The sequence below is a fragment of the Euprymna scolopes genome, chromosome 15 (assembly GCF_053919585.1).
Source record: "Euprymna scolopes isolate OS-2025 chromosome 15, ASM5391958v1, whole genome shotgun sequence".
Lineage (NCBI taxonomy): Eukaryota > Metazoa > Mollusca > Cephalopoda > Sepiida > Sepiolidae > Euprymna > Euprymna scolopes.
This window is the reverse complement of record NC_136496.1, coordinates 47,249,824-47,275,028: the sequence shown is the minus strand read 5'-3', so window position 1 is coordinate 47,275,028 and position 25,205 is coordinate 47,249,824. Positions and strand designations below refer to the sequence as shown.

General features: G+C 32.7%; 1 protein-coding gene across 8 annotated transcripts in view; it reads right to left on the bottom strand.

Annotated features, from left to right (window-relative positions):
* The window catches only part of LOC145293816 (protein cereblon-like), a 106,666-nt gene that overhangs the window by 6,029 nt on the left and 75,432 nt on the right, over positions 1-25,205 (bottom strand). For all 8 annotated transcript variants that reach the window (XM_080140433.1, XM_080140435.1, XM_080140431.1 and 5 more), the window contains 3 exons: positions 21,527-21,673; positions 16,371-16,426; positions 3,288-3,367 (listed from right to left, as the gene is read on the bottom strand). In XM_080140433.1, coding sequence (XP_079996559.1) covers positions 3,288-3,367; positions 16,371-16,426; positions 21,527-21,673 — 283 coding nt within the window. The remainder of the gene's footprint in view (positions 1-3,287; positions 3,368-16,370; positions 16,427-21,526; positions 21,674-25,205) is intronic.

Below are 25,205 nucleotides of genomic sequence, written 5' to 3'. Positions count from 1 at the left end.
TTTTAGATGTAGCCATGGTGCCAATCTGAATAAGCACCAATTTATTAAATAGATATTAAATAAATAAACACCAATTTATTAAATAGATATTAAATAAAAATATAATGTTATTAAGATTTATTTAAAATTGTCATTTTAAGATTCAATAGAATAAATACACACAAAATAATTATCTTTTTGAAATTTCGAAAAAGTAATACAATTTTTACTTAAAAAGATTTTGAAGGTAAATATATGCAAAGAAAAGAATTACAAAAACTTAAATTATTGAATAATGAGACATGAAAAATTATAAATCAATTTCATATACCAAAGTGATGATGAGATGTTTGCACATCCTTCTCTGCATCTGTATGTGACATTGGGCGAGATGAGGTCAGAATTGGGGTAGGGTGTGAAGTCAACAAAAATCCCCCTTCTGTGAAGCTTATGAGTTCAATCGGTGTATGGGGTAGTAAATTTTCCATTCAACCGCACAAAAATAGATTTCACAAAAACATAAACCAGAAGAAACAGGTGATGTAAATAGTTCATTGAATATAAATAAATTTGATTGTGATATAAAGCAAAGTCTATTTTTTTTTCAATGCTTCATTGATTTGTTTAACTTTTTCAGGTTTCTTACTCGCTTTCATTTTTGAAAGAGTCATTGATTAAATGTCTCCATTAACAAGACAATAATTATGTTTCTTTAAAAGAGTTCATTTATGTTAATTGATCATAATCTATTTCTTTTTATAATCTTCATTGGAAGTGAGAAATATAGCTATTTGAATAATTCTAACATCGACAACTATATATTTGTTGATGTTAGTTGAATTAGATATCTATTTTCTCAAATGTTCATTCAAACTTTCAACTGATAATTCACCTTGTAGAGAAATTAATTTTTTCCCTAATTCCTGGGAATGTTGTTTTGACTTACATATTTTGAAGGAAATACATGCACACATACCACCAAACCAAATACTGAATACAATGAATCTTGAAAATCCAGTGATTTTCTTCTTTATTTTCAAACTTGGACCAGTATGGTGTCTTTTAGTTTGCTTTTTTTTGTCTTTATTTTTTGAAGAAGCCTTTTTTATTCGTCTTGTGCTCCTCGATCTTTAAAGAAGTGCAATCAGCATATTATACAGCCTCACCTAAAAGAGCGATGTGGTTTGGTAAAATGTTGTGCTGTACAAAAAATATTCAATGTTGTGTTAGAATTTAGTAACAGCTTGAAGTAAGAATACATCAGAGATCTGTATTGAGGTGGTTGCTTTTCATTTTCAAAAAGATCGTCTGAAAGTAATGTTGATGATTTAGTATTTGCCTGGAAGATTTATTTGTGAAGCTAAGAAAGTTGAGGAAAATTCTATTGAAAGAAAAGAGTGAATGTTATCAATACCAGTGATGATCAGTTGTTGGAAGTACTCCACAAAGAGGAAGATGAAAACAAAAGTATAGGAGTATGTGTGCAGACCAGGAGATTTTAGTGGTATGGTCATGTTGAAAAGATGGATGAAAGTTCTTGGATTTGTATATGTGTTATATCTGTTGAGATAATAGGGTCAGTTGGTAGGGGAAGATCACAGCAAACATGAAAGGAAGTGATGAGGATGGATTTATCACAAAATGGTTGTTATGTACCTGATTCACATATCAAACTTTAAACAAGATTAAAAAAAATTGTGTATTTAATGTTGCATACATTTGTTCACATTCTATTTAAAGAAAACCCTTTTCCTTTTTATTTTGATTTTCCTTCACTCCTGTTGTTTTATAGCATTTGTTTTGATTATAGTCAGCTAACGTACTTCCTAACTTCTGGTATGTCTGCTACTAGAAGTGGTGACAAGGCAAATCAGTTCCTTCACTTTTATTGTTCTTCAGTATTTCTATTGTGAAGCGATTTATTGAAATAAAATATAAGAAAAGGACGTCATTGAAAAATATACAATAAAAATGTTTGAAGCTTTGTCTCTAATAGGTCTTTCATTACTGTTTTTATGAGACAGTTTTGTGGCTCGCACTGCTTCATAAACTAAATAGTTTATTACTTAAAAAAAAACATGTTTTCAATAATTCTTTTAAAAAAATAAAATTAATTTCAACAATTCTTAATTAAAATATGGCCCAAAAAACTTTTCAATGATTATTAATTAAAAATAGAACGATCAGAAAAACAAGGCGTGAGAGAAAAAAGTGAAGGAACTGATTTGCCTTGTCATCGCTTCTAGAAGTTAGTAAGTACATTAGCTGACTATTACCGCATTATATTGTTTACTTTAATCCATATGTTCATCATTCTTACACCAATTATCCTATACAACATATTCTTAGCTGTAGACATTCTTATAGAACTTGGGATCATATTATGATTCAAACAAGTTTCGTCAAAAATTATAAATATTAATTTTTGTCCAACCATTGCATTATTTGACTTTTTTTTCAGTTTGGGAGGGGAAAGCCTACGGAAGCATTCAATACATGTCTGTATCTGATGTTGCCTGCTGGAATGAGACCACGCATTGTCACTTACAAAATCCTGCCCTCCCTCTCACATCCTACTTTTGGTACTCCACTATTTTGATTTTGTCAGTGTATCTGAGATTTTTCAGCAATTAATATCCATAGTATATTTTATGGACATGATTGGAAAGTATTTGTAAAACAGTGGTCATTCTGAATGTTTACAAAAACATTAACACTTCTGACGCTTATAGACAACGTTGACCATGGTGATAGGATTTCATATTCAGAATTACTATGAACGTTTATTTAAATAGCAAAAAAAAACTATAAAAAATTAGCTTCTTAATGATTATATAATATTGGTTGTTTGTTATCATAAAAATGTGATTCTAATATTTAAAAGCAGAAATAAATTGTAATCTCAGAATTTTTTACAAAAATGATTTTATAACTTCAGCATCAAATTATCTGCTCCTGCAAAAAATGTAATATTAAAAGATGGCAATTTTCTTAGATTATTTTAGACTTTCGATATCTAATAAGTGTGATGAAATTGTTAACATTATTAAATGTTTTAGAAACTGTTTAATTGCACTTTCTCTCCTCCTTCTTTGTAATAAACTGTTCATATTGGCTACTTAGTAGAATTTGCAATTTTTATTATAGAGATTTCAAACAACTGTGTTCATATTTCAAGTTTAAAAAGTTTCTTATTCCATTTCAAATGTGTTTGATGTCAATATTTATATTGAAATCTCTATAATAAAAATTGCAAATTCTACTAAGTAGCCAATATTTTTGCAACAATATAAAATCATAATACTCACCAACCCAAATGAATACCACAACTTGGGCAGACGCAGATTGACCAACTAAAACCAGGAAACCAACTTTCTTCTCTGTGGGCCTAAAATCAATAAAAGAAAATAAAAATTTTAAAATGCAAATTGGTAAATGCATTAACTGATGTCAGTTGCCTGCTTTGACCAGATCTGGTGGCGGCGACATAATGAGTAGAGAAAATTTCCTGAATTCATGTTGTATTTTTCTTCCAATCATTTACAAAGAAATGAGAAAATCTTGTAAAATGATTTGTAACAACCTAAACAGAAATGTACTTTTCTGAGGTAACTGACCATTTTTTGTACTAGTCCATCTGGAATGACTTATGCAAATAGTCCAGACGATTGGAGTTGTTGAATGCTCAGTTGTTGAATGCTACAAATGACTCAAAATAAAATAATAATAATAATAATAGAAATTGATGCTACCTTGCTAAATGAGTGTTTAGTAAAGTGGAATTACTATTTTTTTTTTTTTATAAGATAGAAAGGTAAGTGAAGTTATTCAAGGAAAAGAGTATCGAAGCACATGCTATTGTTTGTTTGATAGACAAAATAGCAAAATGGTAAAACTATTTTATTAAGGGTGCAAGCAGGTTATGTCAATAGGGGAAAATGTCAACTTGATCATTATTCCTATCCAGAATAATTATTTTTAATAAAAACTTGAACCAAAAGACATGTTTCTGAATTTGTGAGATGACAATTGCCTATTCATATTATTTTGATTCTTATTTTCATGTTTTCGTATATGTAACCTTATTAGCCTTATTCAGGTGTATCTTAGCCTTATTCAGGTGTATCTTAGCCTTATTCAGGTGTATCTTAGCCTTATTCAGGTGTATCTTAGCCTTATTCAGGTGTATCTTGTTGAACTCAGAAATTTGCACAGAATTTTCAATGGCACCTTTAATTTAATCCATGGGGATAGCATGTATCGAATTCAACTTCAATCGTGACCAACACTTGCCATAATAACACAATAACCTTGTGACTGTAAACGACACTGTCCCTTCCTCTCACTCAAGCTTGCTTTTTGCAGTTTTTCACCCTGTTTCATTTGCATGTGTGCCCTCTGTTTTCTTGTGATCTCGCGAGACCACAGTTTATAAAACACCAGGCGCCATCTTTTTTTCTCTTTTCCCACCCAACACTTCCCTGCGGCAAGTCTACCCCCTCCTCTGTCACGCGACTGCTTGCACGCACATCCATGCAATGCACAAATATGCGGACACTTGCTACTCCGGTGAATATTACATAGCATGCTTTCAATCTGTCACCCATGACTGAGTAGAAGTCCTAAGTAATTTGGGATGGTATTTTGTGTGTTGCCCGCACTGAGGATTGAATTTTCAACCTCCAGAAGTGAAACGTTTACAATTTGAATTTTACAAAGTACTCTATCCACTACACCACGGGTTTGTGCAGACAGAAACATAAAAATAACACTCCACAGTAGTCCGAATAATCATGTTCAAGTAAAGAAGATACTGGAAGAAAATGTGTGCGTATGATATTCATGTTGCTGCCTTTCTTTGGTTATTTACTAGTCTTATGTCATTCTTTCTTCTGTGATGCATTTTCATTCACTCTGATACCGATTTGTCTGCCAGTTTCCAACTTCAAACTCTTCAAAACATTATTTTGTACCAGTAATGATTGTGATGCTCTTATGTCTCATAAAAAATTGCTATTTATCATTTTCAATGAGCAATATTGATGCCTGAACACAAATGACCAGCATCTATTTGATAATATTGTACTTTGTGACTATGTGGTTGTTTTATCTTGCACTTTTGCTGACTGCGAATCTGATTGTTGGCCATGTGCTGTATACTCCTAATTTCTATTCTTTTCCTGGTTAGGATTCTGTTCTCTGATTATTTCTGAATAATTTGGTTTAGTTTTGTTTCTCTGGTGAGTTCACATATATTCATTTGCTAGTATATCTTGTACACATTTTCTGCCCTACTTTCTTTAATGTAAAGTTTTGACTCTTTGCAATATTTTTAAATTCCTCAGTTAGGATGAACTATTTTAAACACTCCTAGACATTCCCAACTTCTCATCTTTTCCACCTTTCTCATTCTTTTTGGTGATATGCTTCCAATACTAATTCATAGCTTTAATACTTGCCATCTCCCCCTTCTCATATACAACACAATTTGATAATGTAATGTAGCTGCGACTAAATAAAGTCTGTAGCTCCTTACCCATTCCAAAGTTATTACAGCTTTTTTGAAGTGTTCAAAGAATTCATCCATTTTTTCCTACTTAAATTTTGGCACAAGACTCGCTTTGCTAGGTCTGACACTATTAGTTTGTACATTCAGTTACAGCTTTCTTAACTTCGTCTCCTGTTCTATCCTTACTTCCTCAACTTCAGCTTGGCCATCTATTCTCGCCTTCTCTAATTCTGATATATAATCTATCCCAGGTTATGCCGGCATGTTGGAAATTGTGAGCTGCTTCACAGGTTAGTGCAAAGAGTTCAAAGGGTTAAGGTTGACATATGTCCAATGGGTCAGCGATGACAACCCAGGTGTCAATCAGTTTGTGTGAAAGAAAACGATGCATGAAAAAGAAAGAGAAAAAGGATATTTTTTGATTTGCATGCAAGTACAGTCTAGCTTCCAATTTTAGACAAAGCGGATGAGCAGTTGCTTTTCAACTTTGGATGAGACGGATGTGTCGAGCATCTCAGAATGGGTTTGTTAAGTGTTGTCACAGTTTGAGGCGAGTAATATATCGTCAACCCAAAAAACCAAAATCAACAATTTATTCCCTACATTTTTGGTATACATGCACGCATCTACGGGACATTGCTTGAATTCCTGTTCTATTAAATAATTATGGAATATTAAATTCCAATTGTGTGCACTTTGTTTTAGTCCATAAAATGATTTATTTAATTTCCACATCCAATTTTTATTTTTCATTTTAAATCCCTCTGGAGGGTAAATGTAGATTTCACAGTCAATTGAAGCATTTAAATAAGCATTTTTTACATCCATTTGATGTATTTTTAAATTGTATTGAGTGGCAAGTTGTAATAAAATTCTAATTGTCGTTAAATTTGTCGTTGGTGAAAATGTTGCAAAATATTCCACTCCAGAAATTTGTGAAAAACTTTTTGCAACAAATCTTGCTTTAAAAGCTTCACTGCCAAAAGCTGTGATTTTTTTGGAAGAAAACCCAGCGTGAAGAAATTATATTTTTACCTGTTGGTTTTGCCACTATTTTGTATGTGTTATTTTATGATAAAGCTTTCAATTCGGATATCATAGCTTGTTCCCATTCTTGGTGATTTTCTGAATTAATCGCCTCATTATAACTTTTCAGTGCGCTTTTCAATGAGTAACAGTAATCCACTGCGTAGTCTTGTATCTTTTCAATTTCTAAGAATCTGGCCTTTTTCGCTCCCTTATTGGGTATCGACATGTCTGGTTAATATTTTTGTCAGTAGTTCTGTAATTGTCGTTATTAATATTTTCATTGTGATCGATTAAGATGCTAGGTTATATTTCATGTTTTTCATCCACTGGATCGTCATTTTTTAAATTTAATGTATCATTGAATTTTACATATCTAACCCTTTTTATGGCATTTTGGGCTGGAAAGTAGATTAAATATGCTGGACTGTTTATATCGTAACCTACGAAAATACCTTTTTCACTTTTAATATTTAGTTTACTGGTATTTTATATAAATGGAAAAAAATCTGAACCAAATATATGCATTCGGTTCATTTTGGGGTTGACACTGCAAAACACTTCATACAGTGTTTTGTTTAATCTTTTATTGAACGATTTATTTCTGATATATGCTGCTGTCATTAAAGCATAAGTCAATAAACTATGCGTTAATTTCGATTCAATGAGTAGACATCTTGTCATCTCAAAAAGGGTTCACCATGCCCTTTCAGCGGTGCCATTTTGGAAGGGGAAATACAGCGCAGATTTCTTGTGTTTAATACGGTGGTTAATTAATAGAAGTTCAAAGTTTTTACTAGTAAATTCAGTCCCATTGTCTGAGCGAATGCATTTTACCGAGCCATACGGGGTAATATCAGCTAAATATTTCTTAGTGGCGAGGATAGTGTCGGATTTGTTTTTTAGAAAATAAACTATAATTAAACCAGAAAAATCATTAATAAAGTTCAAAACGTACCTTAGATTATTTCTCCCCATCAGGCTGATCGGACCTGCTAAGTCACAATGCACAAGTGAGAGAATTTTCGTAGCCTTTTTGTCTGGCATTCTGCTCATATATTTTGTCATTTTCCCCTGTGTGCACACACATCACAATTTAGGAGATCGTCTGAAGATATTATTTTCATGCCTTCGACTACATTTGGTAATTTTTTTTAATATCAGCTGTATTGCAGTGTCCTAGAATTTTATGCCAGGTTTCCAAGTCGTGACAGGTAGTTTTTGAGGGAACCATACTTTTTAAATAATATAATTGGCCATTTTCTTTAACATCAAATACAGTTCCATTGGGGTACATCAATTTTGACTTGTTTTGACCAAACTTTATATTCGCATCTTGTTTAATTGCAGCCTGAACAGATATGCAGGTATGAACAGAGCATTTTTTAGAATACAGTTACAAATTTCACCTTTATTATTTTTTAGGTATATTTTAGCATCGCCTCTTTTCAAGACTATATCATTTATTTGACTACCGTTGGCAAGTTTGACAAAATGACTTTGTGGATTAAAGTTTGAATCCAAATTAATAAAATCAGATTCCTTGGTGATAACGTGTGCTGTAGCACCACAGTCTACAAGGAGATTTTTACCGTTTGTGGTATTGTCAAAGTTACATGTGAATAGAAATGTATGTTCTTCCTCAAAGTTCTCAACGTTTTTTATGGAGTCCATTTTAGAGCGTTTATATCGACATTGGAAACTTTTGTGGTTGGGTTGTCCACAATTATAGCAGATAATTTTATTCTTTTTCTTGGGAAAATTACTTTTGGGGAACAAATTGTGGTGAGGTGCGTAATTTGGTGGTGTTTTTTTTCGAGAAGCATTTTTGAACTTCATAATATTGCTGGAGTTATTATTGTCCACGAGCATACGATTAGTCTCTTCATAACTGTGCAATGCCACTTTAAAATCACTGAAATTTATGGGTTTGTCTTTTTGCGTTATAACAGTTGCAAATGGTTTAAAATCAGCTGGAAGTCCTTTGAGGGTCATTGATATCAACAAGCTATCACTTATTATTTCATATTTATGGCTGAGAGTTTTAAGGCATTGGCAGTTGTTTCTGCCCTTATAACATAGTTAGTAATCGTTTCATCCTCGTTACGTTTCAGAGACGTTAGTTCTGTATATAGTGATATAATTTTTGGTTTCCCTTTTGATAAATAATGTTCTCTTAATATGTTCAATGCTTTCTGTCCGTCATCCAAGGCGTCTCTTATAATCAGAGACAGACTTCTATCGTCTAAGCATTGAATCAGTTCTGCAAAAACAGTTGCATTCTTTTCAAGAAATTCGGGGTCGTTAGGATTCTCTGTTGGAGAGTGTATCACTTTGTGTAGTTTTCGAATCCTTAGATACCCCAGAAATTTTACCAGCCACAATTCGAATTTAGATTCCGATCCGTCAAAGAAAAGACGATGGCTGGGCGCATAACCTGTTAAGTGTTGTCACAGTTTGCATAAATAGTTTAAGTTGACAATGCTATACTCCCCCCCCTCTTCACTCATTAGACAAATAAAGAATCCATGCAAGAAGACCAGCGTAATGTTTAATGAGATGTTTGTTTTCAGCATTGACCAGTGATGGGAGAAGTTGCATCCTCAGAGAAGACCAAGAAACAGAAAAAAAAAGTATGGTGACTTTTATGCACACACTAGAGGTGACACAGCAACATCTATAGACATGCATACATAGATGATCACGGCCGTGTATACTCATACATACATACATACATACATATAGACACGGTTAATAAGAAACATATGAATATTAATAATAATAATCATCACAGACTGAAAATATCCTCTTCCCCCGCAACATAACAATTCTAGTTGGGAATGTATTAACTAATCCATTCAATATGTTCTCATTGAAAATGCTCTTATTCACAAAATGTTTAACAATCACCTTAATAATATTTGATTTCTTTATGGTTCTGTGAACCTCTAATTGGATATTCTTCCTCACAAGGAATTTTTCTTTTTATCAAGGATTCACCACTTATCAAGGCAGAGAGACCACTCAAGGAAGAGGGTTAATGAATGTGTTAGATGAACGGTAAAAAAACACTGCGATGATTAGTGTTTTTTTACCATTCAGAGGGTTGGAATTGGGGAGAATTGGATTATTGAAGAGGATGACTCAACAAGAATTTGTTTACATTTCACTTGAAAACCACCATGTTGTATTCAGCTGGGAATGGTACTGTGGTATCAAGTTTCGCAGATAGGTAGTTCTACAAAAGAAATTCTGTTCATGGAAGCTCTGTTTAGTTTTAGATATACATAGGACAAAAGAGAAATTATTGCCAGTGGTTGTAGTTAGACGAGTTTTTGTTGTGGAATTTTTTCAGGGATTTTCTCCATAGATTGAAGCTCAGTTTATTGCATAAAAATGATAACATGAAAAAAAGTTTGGATTTTTTTTAATTGCTCACGTTGAGTGTCATTTTGACAATGTTGATGTAACCTCTGACCTTCTTTAGGTGTATCTCGGGAATTTGGATGGAATTTCCAATGGAACTCTTTATTTACTTCACAGGGGTAGCATGCTCTCATTCCATCAACGATGACTGGATAGAGGAAAGCCTGTATTAAAATCTTAAGTCCACATACTGATGTAGCAGTCATCAATAAAGATTCTGCAAATGTCCATGCTAAACGATTTGACCACACATTGACCAATCATCTTGCAGGGGATATTGATTCCATTTGTTCCTTAAGGAACTTCTTTAGCCCCTTTGAGAATCATGGCTGGTCAGCAAAGAGAACCCAGAAAATATTGAAGAAAGACATCCCTTCTCTCACTTGTCGCTGTCTATGTGACACTTCAACAATGATTATCTTTGCTGAAAAAAACTGTTGGCTGACCTTTGACAGTACCCAAATTAAATAAACTCTTTCGTTTTTGTTTTAAAAATGGTTATGTTTTTCCTTTTATTTAGTATTAATAGATAGACGTGCATCTTCCACCCGACACCAATTGATGGCAAACTTCTGTCTCTTGAGGCAATGGCATTCTGCATTTAGTTTGGTTCTGAGGAAAATAGAAACGGACATACACATGACCTGTGAAGCGTCCACGTGTCTGCTTGTCATGCATGCACATAGGACAGGAAAAAGAAAAAGCAAGATGGCGTCTGTAATATTTAACAGAAATGGTCTCGTGTAATCTCGTGAGATTCACGTGGATGAATGTAATATAAAGCAGGTCGCTTGGAGGGGTTGGGAGAGCTTTTGGCTGTTCAGACGCTAAACAAGTGACGTTACAAGACAGACGGTTACTTAGTGCATTGAGACGACTGAAGGAGGTTTCAGGTCAACAAGTTGTAGCTAAATTAGATTTGCAACTACATTGGCAGTTACTGCAGGTGTAGTCAATGGTAGGGATGGTGGAGGTGGCAGAAGTGGACTGTATTCTCTCTATCCTGTGTCTTTCTCTCTTCTTTTCTGCTAATTTGACGCTGTCCTTAACCTTTGTTCATCAGGCTGTGCGATTGGATGTCTCTGACTCAAGATCTTGTTGTTGAATGCCACAAGTCTTCAGGTCTCTGTTGCAGGTTGTCCGATCGGCTGTGCTCCAGAGATGAGCTCACCATACAGGATGTCCTTTGGCGTGTGACTAGCTTCCATCCTGCACACATGACCGAATCAACGCAAGCATCTCTAAGTTAGAATGGCAAGCATGTTTGGTATGCCAGCCTGGATGACTATGTTTGTGACTCGATCCTGCCACGAGATGCTTAAAAGATGTCTGAGGTTACGCATGTGGAAAACATTCAATCTTCGTTCTTGGTGTGAGTACAAAGTCGAGCACTCACTACTATAAAGAAGAGTACTCAACACACAGGCCTGGTATACTCTTATCTTTGTGCTTAGTGTCAGCAAGGTGTTGTCCCACACTCTCTTGGTTAGACGGGCCATGGCAGTGGCTGCTTTTCCTATCCTCATGTTGAGTTCTGCGTCCAGAGACAAGTTGCTGGTGATGATGGATCCAAGGTATGTGAACTTGTCTACCACCTCCAGGGTGTGATCGCCAATAGTGATTTTAGGGGTGGTTTTGATATCTTGACTCATGATGTTAGTTTTCTTCAGACTGATGGTGATGTGTATGCATTCGCAAAGTGGGACATGAGTTATTGAAGACTTTCCTTAGAATGAGCAACAAGAGCTGCATTATCTGCGAAGAGCATCTATCTAACGAGCACTTTGCGCACCCTTGTCTTTACTCTGAGACGAGTGAGGTTAAATAGGTTGTCTTCTCAACCATCAAATCCTTTCTTTCTGATAGTCATTGATGGACAGAAGTCGGAAACTCAAAGTGTCAATGTTAGCATACCTCGGAGATCAATCCTGGGCCCAACTCTTTCCATTATCTTCATCAATGAAACATTTCAACACTTAAAAAATCAGCAATGACCAAGATCTTTCAGAGCCTCTCTCTCCTCTGACCTTGAGCATGTAGTGTAGTGGGGCAAAAGGTAGCTGGTTAATCCAAAACCAAGCTTCTATCTTTTCAACACACTGACCCTAACTCTAGCCCTGGCCCCAGTTGATATGAATGGCTCCAAGAATTAACATGCTTTGACAAGCTTCTTCGAGTGACCTTCACTTTTATTGGATTGACCTTCACTTCTGACCTGAAATGGAAGGCTCACATCAAATCAGTTGCCAAGGCTGCTAGAAAAATGGTTGTGTCATTCTACTGCTCCAGAAGGTATGTCTCTCCCAACACAATCCTCTATCAAATACATTCCAAATAAAATACTATTCCCACATCTGAGGATAATTTGCTCAAAGCACCTTATCCTACTTTAACAAAGTTCAAAATTGGCTTTGAAATCTAATAAGTGATGCTCTTTTGTCCTGCAATCTCTATTCCACAGAAGAAATGTTGCAAGCCTCACTTTGCTCTATCATTATTTTCATGGCAGGTGCTCATCAAAACTTCAATCTATGCCTTTCTCCTCCTCCAATTTGCCAAACATTCATAAGAAGCACTCATCTAGCTACAAACACTATCAAAGATTTCCCTTACTCGCTATCTGTGCCTAAATGCAAATGCAAATTCCATGAACAAAGGTTCTTTCTGAGAACTGCCCAGGTGAGGAACTCTGTTCCACCAGTCTGCTTTCCGGCTGACTACAACATGATCATTGTCACCTCCAATGTAAACAAATTTTTATGCAGCCAATAGTCAATTTCTACATAATTTTCATCACGGTATATGCATTAACCTTTACCCTCGAGTGGCTTTTAGGCCTTGATAAATGGTAACTCCTCTGTAAAAAAAAAACCCAAAGGTGTGAGGCTTCATGAGAGATTGTTTATGATTGATTAAATCGTGGTATAGGGAACCTATCAAAGTTGAGTATTTGCTTTAATCCGTATTAAGCATTCAAGTCAATTTAATATTTTAGATATTTTTATTCTGCAGATGCTACCATTCTAGTAACTACTCCTGTTACAAAGCTTAAAAATCTTTCAAAAATTGCAGATTTTGTCTTTTGCCTGTGAATGTTGTACGAGATATTTAATAAAACATTTAATAAAGTAGCAGAGGTAAAATGATTTTTGATTTCTGCAGATGAAAATGTTAAAAAAGCTTAAAAAGTGATCACACACAAAATCCAACAAAAATGACAAATTTTAAAACTTACATATGCAGACTTAGCATGTTTTGCAGAAGTTTATTGAAGTAAGCGTGATAACATGAACATTCTTATGCTTTTTTGAATGTGTAGTATAGAAAAAAGAAATTATTATTTTTTGTATGTGTAGTATAGAAAAAGAAATTATTATTTTTTGTATGTGTAGCATAGAAAAGAAATTATTATTTTTTGTATGTGTAGTATAGAAAAAAGAAATTATTATTGTTTGTATGTGTAGCATAGAAAAAGAAATTATTATTTTTTGTATGTGTAGCATAGAAAAAGAAATTATTTTTTGTATGTGTAGCATAGAAAAAAGAAATTATTATTTTTTGTATGTGTAGCATAGAAAAAGAAATTATTATTTTTTGTATGTGTAGCATAGAAAAAGAAATTATTTTTTATATGTGTAGCATAGAAAAAAGACATTATTATTTTTTGTATGTGTAGTATAGAAAAAAGAAATTATTATTTTTTGTATGTGTAGCATAGAAAAAGAAATTATTATTTTTTGTATGTGTAGCATAGAAAAAGAAATTATTATTTTTTGTATGTGTAGCATAGAAAAAAGAAATTATTATTTTTTGTATGTGTAGTATAGAAAAAAGAAATTATTATTTTTTGTATGTGTAGCATAGAAAAAGAAATTATTTTTTGTATGTGTAGCATAGAAAAAGAAATTATTATTTTTTGTATGTGTAGTATAGAAAAGAAATTATTATTTTTTGTATGTGTAGTATAGAAAAAAGAAATTATTATTGTTTGTATGTGTAGCATAGAAAAGAAATTATTATTTTTTGTATGTGTAGCATAGAAAAAGAAATTATTTGGCAAAAACATGAAAATCACAAATTTGGTTCTATGTTCTTATGTTTGAGGTGCTTAATCAGAGCTTTAATAAATCTAGTTAAATCAGTATGTTTTGTTTTATACATGTGAAGTTATATCAGAAAAACTAAAATAAAATTACTATATGAGAAATATTCAACAAAAGTAGCCAATGTGCTCACGCATATGTGTGAACATTTAATGCAAACATAGCATTAAATGTATTAATATGTGAAAACGACTTGTCATTTTTTATTAAAAACTTCAGAATAAATTGTATCCTAAAATGTATTACAAGCAAAATACTCTAAAGGATTAGAGTTGTCATTTATACAACAGAAGACGTGGGAGGAGGAGGAGGAGGGAAAGAAAAGATCAAAATAAATAAAATTTAAAAATAACCAAAATCTATTAAAGTAAACTCAAAAATCTAAAATCTAAAAAGTCCGAGTGACAAGTAAAATGTGTTTTTTTTGCTGCAAAGCAAAGTGGTCTAAAGTGAACAGCTGTGCATTTTACTCACCGCTGAAGTGGTGTTATTAATATGACCCCTGTGTTGCTGCAAGAACTCTTCTCTCAAAACTTGCTGAAAGCAGCAAATCACACGGACATTTTCAAATAAGTGCCGATGAGTACAATATTTTTAAATAGCAAATAAAAATGACTAAGCTGCCTTTCCAAAAAAATCTTTCATTAATTCATTTGAATTTATGCAGAATTGAACAAGTCAATAAAATGAGACCTTCCTAACACATTCTTTATAATTAAGTCCGTTAAATAAACAAATTAAAAAAAAACAAAACTACTGTCATTTTCCTGTCCAGATTACGTCTCGTTTTTATTTTGAAGATGTTTACATCAATGTAAACATCTTCAAAGCTAAAATAGTTGAGCTTTAAAAAATTGGTGCATATATTTATATGGATATGTTTCTAAAATTTGTATTGAACATAGTTCAAAAAGTTATTACCTACCCACCAGTAAAAAAACAAAAATTAAAAAAATAAAATGCTGTAAGACTGGCTTTACAAACTCTAAACTGGACAGATGAGTCTCTGTGGAATCTTGTAATTGAAAGTGCCTTTCATAACCTCATCTTCAGTCCTTCAGTCAGGAAGGATTGTAAATCGAGGAATTAGTTCTTCACTAAGTGTTGATCCATATTCAAAAAGCTTTCTTGGTCCAATGACCTAAAGTTATCAATTTCGTTAGTCTGCTAAAATCATTTTTATAGATTATTTCCTTTTTTCTATGATTGTATAGGGATCAGATCTCTTATTACTTATTAATAGAAATTCAGTTATCTGCCCCTAGTTCGTTTTTTTCTGTTGTTAATTTCTGTAAGGCCTTTTCTAGTTTCCCCAATGTGAATAAAATGAATTCCTTGCATGCATGCTATGGTAAAACATGCATATGTCATTTTATTATATCAATCTGTAATATCAAGTCCACACAAAACAAAAATTTGATTTGATTGATCTTCAAGTTTATAAAGAACTATCAAGGTACTATATAGCAATTTAGTGGATAGTTTAATAGTGCTTTAAATCTGTGAGAGGAGTGGCTGGAATGGTTGATAGAACATACATGCTCTCAATGGAATTGGATGTTGCATTTGGGATATCTTAACTGCCCTGAGTACTCTCTAACTTTGCAATTAATTTGAAATGTAAAATCCACACTTTTTAGTTCCAGCATATCTTATTGTTCGCTTTGCAACATTACTGAGGAGGAAACAGCTGATGATGTTATTTTCAACTTCGGCTGTTCTAGAGATACGTCAACACGATGACTCGTATTGATTCTGAGCAACATGATTAACAAGGGTGACCCACCTTATGTGAGGGGAAATGAATAGTATTTCTTGCAATCTGAGCTGTGACTAGAGTGGTAGTGGGGACAACTTGTCTCAGAGTATTACACAGGGTTCAATATTTTTCTCATCAGCGTCTTATTTTATTCTTTAAGCATTAAGCCACTCATATTAACGAGAGTATTTCCTTAATTATTAAGTCACCATTTATTATTCCATTTTCAAAACTATTTTAACTTTATTTTCTATACACAAATTAGATTTTTTAGCTAAATAAAAAAAAAATGTTCCTTTTTTTTCGCTTATATTCTCCCTGGCTTTCTTAAAAATCAGATTATAGCTTCAAACATGTAACATTTTAATTTATTTTATTTCACACTTTATATTTAATTCTTCAAATTTTATAAAATATTTTAAAGAAATGAACATTTATCTATTAATGACATTTTATTGTTGTCAAGAAAAGTATCAATAAAAATTCTGAATTCAATAAAATAAAGTTTTTGAAGAATTTTGTAGATTATTGTTCAGAATAAAGGAACAACATGGTGACAAAAACTTACCTTATCAACTTTTAAAACATCTGCATTTGATAATGTGATTACTTCAAAATATTTTCCTAAAATAATAAAGGATAATACCATGTAATAAATGATAAAATTTATTTTCAATGGTAATTGAAAGTTGCCATAGTTGTTCAAGTATTTCATAGAATCACATAAGTAATCGCATAAGGAATGCAATGCTATGATAATCACATAAAAAGTAATGATAGTCTCATAATAAGAGATAGTCGCTTAATAAAAAATGATAATCACATAATAAGTGATGATAATCATATAAGTAATGATAATCGCATAATAAGTAATGATAGTCTCATAATAAGTAATGATAATCACAGAGGTAATGATAGTTGCATAATAAGTAATGATAGTCGCATAACAATTAATGATAACCACATAAGTAATGATACCCACATAATAAGTAATGATACTCATAAAATAAGTACTGATAAGCACATAGTAAGTAATGATAGTCGCATAATAAGTGATGATAATTACATGATAAGTAATGATAGTCACATAATAAGTAATGATAATCACATAATCAGTAATGATAATCACATAAGTAATGATAGTCGCATATCAACTAATAATAATCACATAATAATGATAATAACATAGTAAGTAATGATAATAAGATAAGTAATGATAATCGCATAATCAGTAATGATAGTCGCATAACAAGTAATGATAGTCGCATAAGCAATGATAATCACATAAGTAATGATAGTCACCTAATAAGTAATAATAATCACGTAATATGTAATGATAATCACATAAAAAGTAATGATGATCACATAAAAAGTAATGATAATCACATAAGTACTGATAGTCGCATAAGTAACGATAGTCACATGATAATAACAATCATATAAGTAATGATAATCGCATAAGTAATGATAGTAACATAATAAGTAATGATAGTTACATAATTAATGTTAGTCACGTAAGTAATGATAATCATAATCGCAAAAGTAATAATAATCACATAAAAAGCATGATTAATCACATAAGTAATGATAATAACATGATATGTAATAATAGTCCAATAAGTAATGATAATCACATAAGTAATGATAGTCGCATAATAAGTAATGATAGTCACATGATAATAATGACAGTGATATAAGAATTTATGATAATGACATAATAATAATAATAATAGTCGCATGATAAGTAAAAATAATCACATATTAAGTAATGATAATCACATAAGAAATGATAATCTCATCATAAATAATGACAGTCACCTAATAAGTAAAGATAATTAAAGGCGCATAAGTGATGATAGTCACATAATATATAATGATATAATAATATTAATCACATAATAAGTTATGATAATCACATAAGTAATGAAAGTCACATAATAAGTAATGATAGTCACATAAGTAATGATAATCACATAAGTAATGATAATCCCAAATGTAATCATAGTCACATAAAAGATAATTATTATAATAATGATAATCACATCAGTAATGACAGTTGCATAATAAGTAATGATAATCACATAAGTAATGATAATCACATAAGTAATGATAATCACATAAGTAATGATAATCACATCAATATTCATAGTCACATAATACGTAATGATAGCCGTAGAAAAAGTAATGATAATCACGCAATAAGTAATGATAATCACGCAATAAGTAATTATAATCACATAAGTAATGATAGTCTCATAATAAGTAACGATAGTCACATAATAAGTAATGATAGTCACATAATCAGTAATTATAATCACATAAGTAATGATAATCCCATAATAAAACTAGTCGCATGATAAGTAATGATAGTCACATAAAAAGTAATGAAAATCACATAATAATTAATGATGCTGACATAAGTAATGGTAATCACATAATAAGTAACAATAATCGCCTAAAATGTAATGACATCACATAATAAGTAATGATGATCACATAATAAGTAATCATAGTCTCATATATAATGATAATCAGATAATAAGCAATGATAATTAGATTGTAAGTAATCATCATCACATAATTAATGATAATCACATAAAAAGTAATGATAATCACATAATAAGTAAGGATAGTTGCATAAGTAATGATAGTCGCATAACAAGTAACGATAATCACATAAGTAATGATGATAATAATTATAGTTGCATAATAAGTAATGATAATGATAATAAATAATTATAGTTGCATAATAAGTAATGATAATCACAGGAGTAATGGTACTCACATAATAAGTAATGATAGTCCCATAATAAGTAATGATAATCACATAAGAAGCAATGATAATCAAATAAGTAATAATAATCACATACTGCGTAATGATAGTCACAAAATTTGTAATGATAATCAAATGATAAGAAATGATAATCACATAATAATTACATAATAAGCAATGATAATCACATTATAAGCCATGATAATCGCATAATAAGTAATGATAATCACATAATAAGTAATGATATTCACATAATAAGTAATGATATTCACATAATAAGTAATGATATTCACATAATAAGTAATGATATTCACATAAGTAATGATAGTCGCATAATAAGTAACGGTAGCCACATAATAAGTAATGATTGTTGCATAATAAGTAATGATAATCACATAAGTAATGATAATCAGATATGTGATTATAATCACATAATATGTAATGATAATCACATAAGTAATGATAATCACATAAGAAGTAATGATAATCAAATAATAACTAGTGATAGTCGCATAAGTAATGATAATTACATAAATAATGATAGTCGCATTATAAGTAATTATAGTCACATAATAAGTAATTTTAATCACATAATAATGATAATCACATAAAAAGTAATGATAGTCGCATAAAAAGTAATGATAATCACATAAGAAGCAATGATAATCAAATAAGAAGTAATGATAATCACATAATAAGCAATGATAATCATATAATAAGTAATGATAGTCACATAATAAGATATGATAATCACATAATAAGTAATGAAAATCACATATGTAATGCGCTGTTAATAAATGCTTCACTAAATATGTGTAGTTGAAGTAAACTAATCGACATTTGCATAAAAAATTTGAAAACAAGTTACTCCAATCCGTCTTTTTTACACGTTGATAAGAATTTTTGGTGCTTGTTAAGATACAGTCGACCGATCAATTTTTTTTAAATATATTGTTTTACGCAAAAACAATATTACTTAATTATTATCTCGAAAATAGTAATATATCCAAAAATTACAAAAATTCATTGAGTAGAAAATTATAGTTAAAAGTAATTTTTACAGAAAACTGGGGGAAATTGCATTTTCCCTAGATGTGAACACCTTTAAGATTGTGAATACAGGGGACATATGCATCTCATTTTTCGACACTTTAATGGCTAATGGACCGTTTTAGATTATAACAAAAGATTTTTTTTTTACTAACAACAATAATAGCAGTTGTTCTACTCAATGAATCTTTGTAATTTTTGGATATATTAATATTTTTGACATGACAAGGAAGTACTGCTGTTTTTGCTTCAAACCACATATTTAAAAAAAATCAATCAGTCGACTCTATCTTAACAAGTACTAAATGTCAAAAGTTGTGATAATCTTTGTTATGCATAAATAGAATGGAGAAATTTTACATTCTTCATAGATTGATACAAACTTTTCTTTTTTTTTTAAAAAAGAGTCACAGCCTGGAGAGACCACTCGAGGATAATGGTTAATTAGTGTACAGTAGTCAATGGGATAATATCGCAGCAATTGTTAGTAGTGGAAATTTGGCATATTGGACCACTTAAGGGAATGGCTCATCAAGAACTTGTTTACGTTGGACTTGAAGATAACCATATTGTAGTCAGCTGGAAAGCAGGGAAATGGAAAATAGTTCCACAGGCGTGCAGTTCTAAGAAATAAGCTCTGTTCATGGAATTTACGTTTAGGTTTAGGCACAGATAAAAAGTGGAAGAAATTATTGATAGTGGTTTCAGCTAGACAAGTGTTTTTTTGGGAAAGGTTGGCAAGGGGGGAACCATAGATTGGTGCTCAGATGAGTACTTGCCATGAAAATAATGATAAAGCAGGGACAGACTCACAACATCTCCTGTGGGAAAGAGGTTGCAGCTTCTGCCCAGATGTGGCAACAGTACTCTATCCTTGGATGTACTTGGCTCTTATGCAGGTAGAGAATTGCATCGGCAGTTAGATATATGCTGGAGCGGTAGAATAATCCCACCATTTTTCCAGTGACCTTGGCAACAGATTTGATGTATGTGCTCCATTTTAGATCAGGAGTAATGGTCAAGCCCAGAAGCTTGTCAAAACATGGATCCTCCTCAAGACTCAAGAAACCATTCATTTCAATTGATGCCAGACAGAGATCAGAGCATTGATGATGTAAAGATAGAAACTTGGTTTTAGATGCATTAAAATTAATCAGCGGCCTCTTTCCTCATTGTACCACGTACTCAAGATCAGAGGAGAGAGAATTAGGGAGAACTTGGTCATTAATAGCCTTTCAAGTGTTGCCATAAATGGTAGTGTCATCAGCATAAATGTCTACAAATGATCTTAGGATGTGATTTGGGAAATCATTGATGCAGATCAGGAAGAGAGTTGGGCCCAACATGGGTCCCTGAGGGACTCCAGCATTAATACTGTGGACTTCTGATTTCTGCCCATCAACCACTATTCTTATAAACTTATCAGAGAAAATAATCTATCATGGTTAAAATGTGGCGAAAGCTCTGGATTCTACAAAAAACGATTTCTGTGCTGTTTCAAAGAGAAAAGTAATGAAAAAATTGCAATATTACATGGAACTATATTAGATTTTACATTTCAAGTCTGGAAAGAAAATCAAGGCCAGATTTTGTTTTTAACAGATTATTGCGAATCCTAGATCTGCATATTTACAGGGTTCAGTTTTAAAACTTATGAAACGGGTTTTTAACGTTTGGACATTAGTGACCATTGCAATTTTAAATTTGGAATTATAATACCAGCATCTGGCAGTATCATGTCACCAGATTTATCGACTTGGCTATAAATAATTTAGTCAAAATATGAGACAATTGAAATGGTCTAAAGTGTATGAGCTGATCGATGAATAAAATAGTTAATGTTAACTCGTGTATAATGAAAACTAAAATTCATATGTGACTACAAAAAGAAAATAAGATACCTTCAGGGTTTCGGAAGAGCTGGATTATTGTTTCTTCTTCACCTTGGACCGTATAATTTCTTTGATGATGTGCCATACTACTGGGGATGTTGAGTAAATTATTAGTTAATGCAGCTCCATGACCACACTGACGACACAAATAAAATGCTGAAGTAAAAACAAAATCTAATTTAATTTGCTGAAAAATGAAAATTTTATTACAAATATATATAATCTCTCTAAAAACATAATAGTTTGAAAAACTATTGCAATATTAAAGATGGACATCACAGAAAATAACCCACCAAACACTCACACCCTTTCTGATATTGATAAGTCATATGTCAGTTAAGTTGAGACTGTCATTTTGGAAGATGGACACATGACTATTTGCCAAATAGCAAATAAGTCAAGATTAGTACAAGATCTGTGGAAACCATTAGTCATGGCTACTGGCATAAGGTGTCTGCAAGATGGATTCCCAGGTTGCTGACACCTTTCCAGAAATGAAAACATGTCACATGCTTGAGGATGAATCTGCAAATGTGCCATGGAGATGAGTCAAAGTTTCTTAAATCAAATGATTTTTGGCAGACAGTTGCTGACCAATTTTGATAGATATTTTTCACTTACTATCATTTCTGGAATAAGCAACAGAATAATCTGAAATCTTAAATGAACAAAGACATTTAAATGCTGATTAACTGCTGGAAAACTTCTTCTGTCGTACCAGTTTACAAGAATTCTGGCAAAAGAACTGACCCATTAAATTATCACCCCATTAGTCTCCTCCCACTTTTTGCCAAAATATTTGAGTTCATAATTAACCAAGCTCTAGTCCATCAGCTTACTTCTGATTAACCAACAATATGGATTTAGGCAAGGCCGTTCTACAGCAGATATCCTAACTGTAATCTCTGAATGTATATACCATACACTGGACAAAGCAGAGGAGGGTAGAGCAGTAACGCTAGATATATCTAAGGCTTTTCACAAGGTATGGTATGATAGTCTTCTCAGGAAAATCAGATCATATGGCATCACTGGATAAATACTTAACATAATTAAATCTTTCTTAAATAAGAGGAGAATCCAGGTTGTCCTCGACGGTCGTACATCCAAACAATCTATATATCTATAAAAGTGAACGTGTGTGTGTGTGTGTCTGTCTATGTACATTTCCCTATGCAATAATTCTGTCAATTTTCAGTCTACAGACTCGAAATTTGATATACAGAGTATTGAGATTTGGGAAAATCTTTGTAATCCGTTTTCAGAGAGAAATTTGGCTGTTAAGGGGTCAAAGTTAAATGATTTGACCTTTGAGAACTCTACCAAAATCCTCCGCCAATTTTAAGTATAAACATTTGAAATTTTAGATATAGATTCCTTGGACATGGATTTAACTTAATAACTTGATTTAAGCCCAAAACAATAAATGTTAAGGGGTCATAATAGGGGTCAAAGTTAAAAAAAAAAATTGACGTCTGCAGTCTCTACCAAATTACTCAGACAATTTCTGGTCTAAACATTTGAAATTTGACATAAAGGGTATTCAGAGATAGGGCAAGCTTTTTAATCTGTTTGGGTCGAAGAGTTTTAGTTACCAATATATAAATGTATGTATGTTTGCGTGTCTGCCTTAAACTTTCGACAGAGGCGACAGATTTTACCAAGATCAGTATCGTTTTGAAGTTCGACCTTTCAGACGACAAATATCGAAAAATTGGCTAAAAACATTAATACCTTCATCTTTAACTGGGCACTTTTCTACAGGAGGGGTGGTCGTTTTTTTCGACGATATTTTGGAAAGTCATCCTCTCCTTTCGATTGTCCAGCCTTAATTTAAACACAAGCCACTTCCGGTTTGGTAGTGGTCGTAACAGCAAAGATATCATGTTTTTTTTCTCGTTCTTTTCCTCCTTCGCGGTATAGGTTCGAGCCTGTCTTCCTACTACCACTTTTTTTTTTTTTTTTTTTGCTCAACATACACATCCAAACACCCGGGCAACGCCGGGCTGAAATACTAGTATGATATAAATGAGACTGTACCTCAGGGGTTTGTCCTTGGACTTATTATTCCTAAATTACCTCTCTAATAAAATTGTCTCTGAGATGGGTATATTTGTTGATGACACCACGCTCTATAACAGGCATGAGAGGAAAACAAATGAACACATATTTAAGGAAATGGCAGAAACACTATAGGAAGACCTCCAATCTGTGGTGGAATGATGACAAAAATGGATGGTCACATTCAACGCTGCCAAGACTAAGCTTCTTTTCCTTTAATAATTACAAGAAACCTTCTCAACCACCAATAGCAATGGCTAAAGATACATTACCTGAAAGTACTTCTTTCAAACTCCTCAGCTTAACATTCACAGGAAGCATGAGTTGGAACAGATACATTGAGAGCATTGCCAGGGTCGCTGTGACGAAGGTGGGCTCTCTCTACTGTGCTAGAAAGTTACTTACGCCTGAAAGTACTCTCTACCTCGACAAGGCCACCATTTTCCTATGTATAGAGTATTGCTGTCACATTTGGGCTGGTACATCTGCTACTAGTCTCTCGCCAAGGTTCAAAAGAGAGTCACCAGTCTGATAGGTCCTGAACTGTCATTCAAGCTTCAACCTCTGTCCCATCGACGAAATGTTGCATCCCTCTGCCTGTTCTAAAAGTATTTTAATGGTGGATGCTCTGATGAACTACAAGCCCTTGTACCCCCCCTTGACATAAATGCCTCCGACAAACCTGACAATCAGCAAAATCGCATTCCTCACAGTGGAGATCCCTAGATGTAAGAAGGCCTTCTACTCTAACAGTTTCTTCCCCAGAACTCTCTTTCATTGCTATTTTCAACTGGATAATTCAGTTGTATCTTCAACGGCATTCAACACAGGCAATGCACAAACATCATCCAAACATTAGGTAATTGAGTTAACTCCCATTCAATAATTACAAAGATGAATAGAAAACATATTTAGAATGGAAGCATTAGTATATGAAGTGCTGGTGCTAGGAATTGTGGCACCCAATTACAAAACTGATGGGGGGGGGGCCTCTACTTTACATTTCAGTATTATTCTGATGAGTACATTATCATTTTTTAAAATTACAGTGTACCCTCACTTCAATTCTAGTTTCATCTCTACTCACGAAGGACCAAAGCATAATGATGAGCCCAAATCCTGTTGAGCAGCATGTAGTTTGCTGTTTAGAAATAGGGTATATCTATTTCAAATTCTTTTTGCTGGACAGATGGTTTATGCAGATTAATTATTGGCTTTTGAACACCTCTTTCACAAACATGGAAGTAGAGTCAAGCTAATAGCTAGCAGACAGCTATGTGTGAAACAGGCTTGAGAATGCTTGGCAAATGACTAACATTGCCTAGAGTCCATCTGTTCAGCTCTGCAAACGCTTAGGCCTTTTCAAACCATTCGATGATGAATGGGCCAGTAGGGGAGCTATCAAATTCAGATCGAATTTGTTCATCATTTTATCTGTGAATGTTTGCTTATTTTTAGACTTATTTTGCATAACAATAACATCACATTCAATTGCAAAGGCATTAGAATTTTAGGCGCTCAGATATACAGATATTTTGAGAATTATTCAACCTTATCGAGATGAGATGACCTCTTCATAATTTCTAAATTTTATGAAAACGTGTATAGGTCAGCATGCTATGTAGAA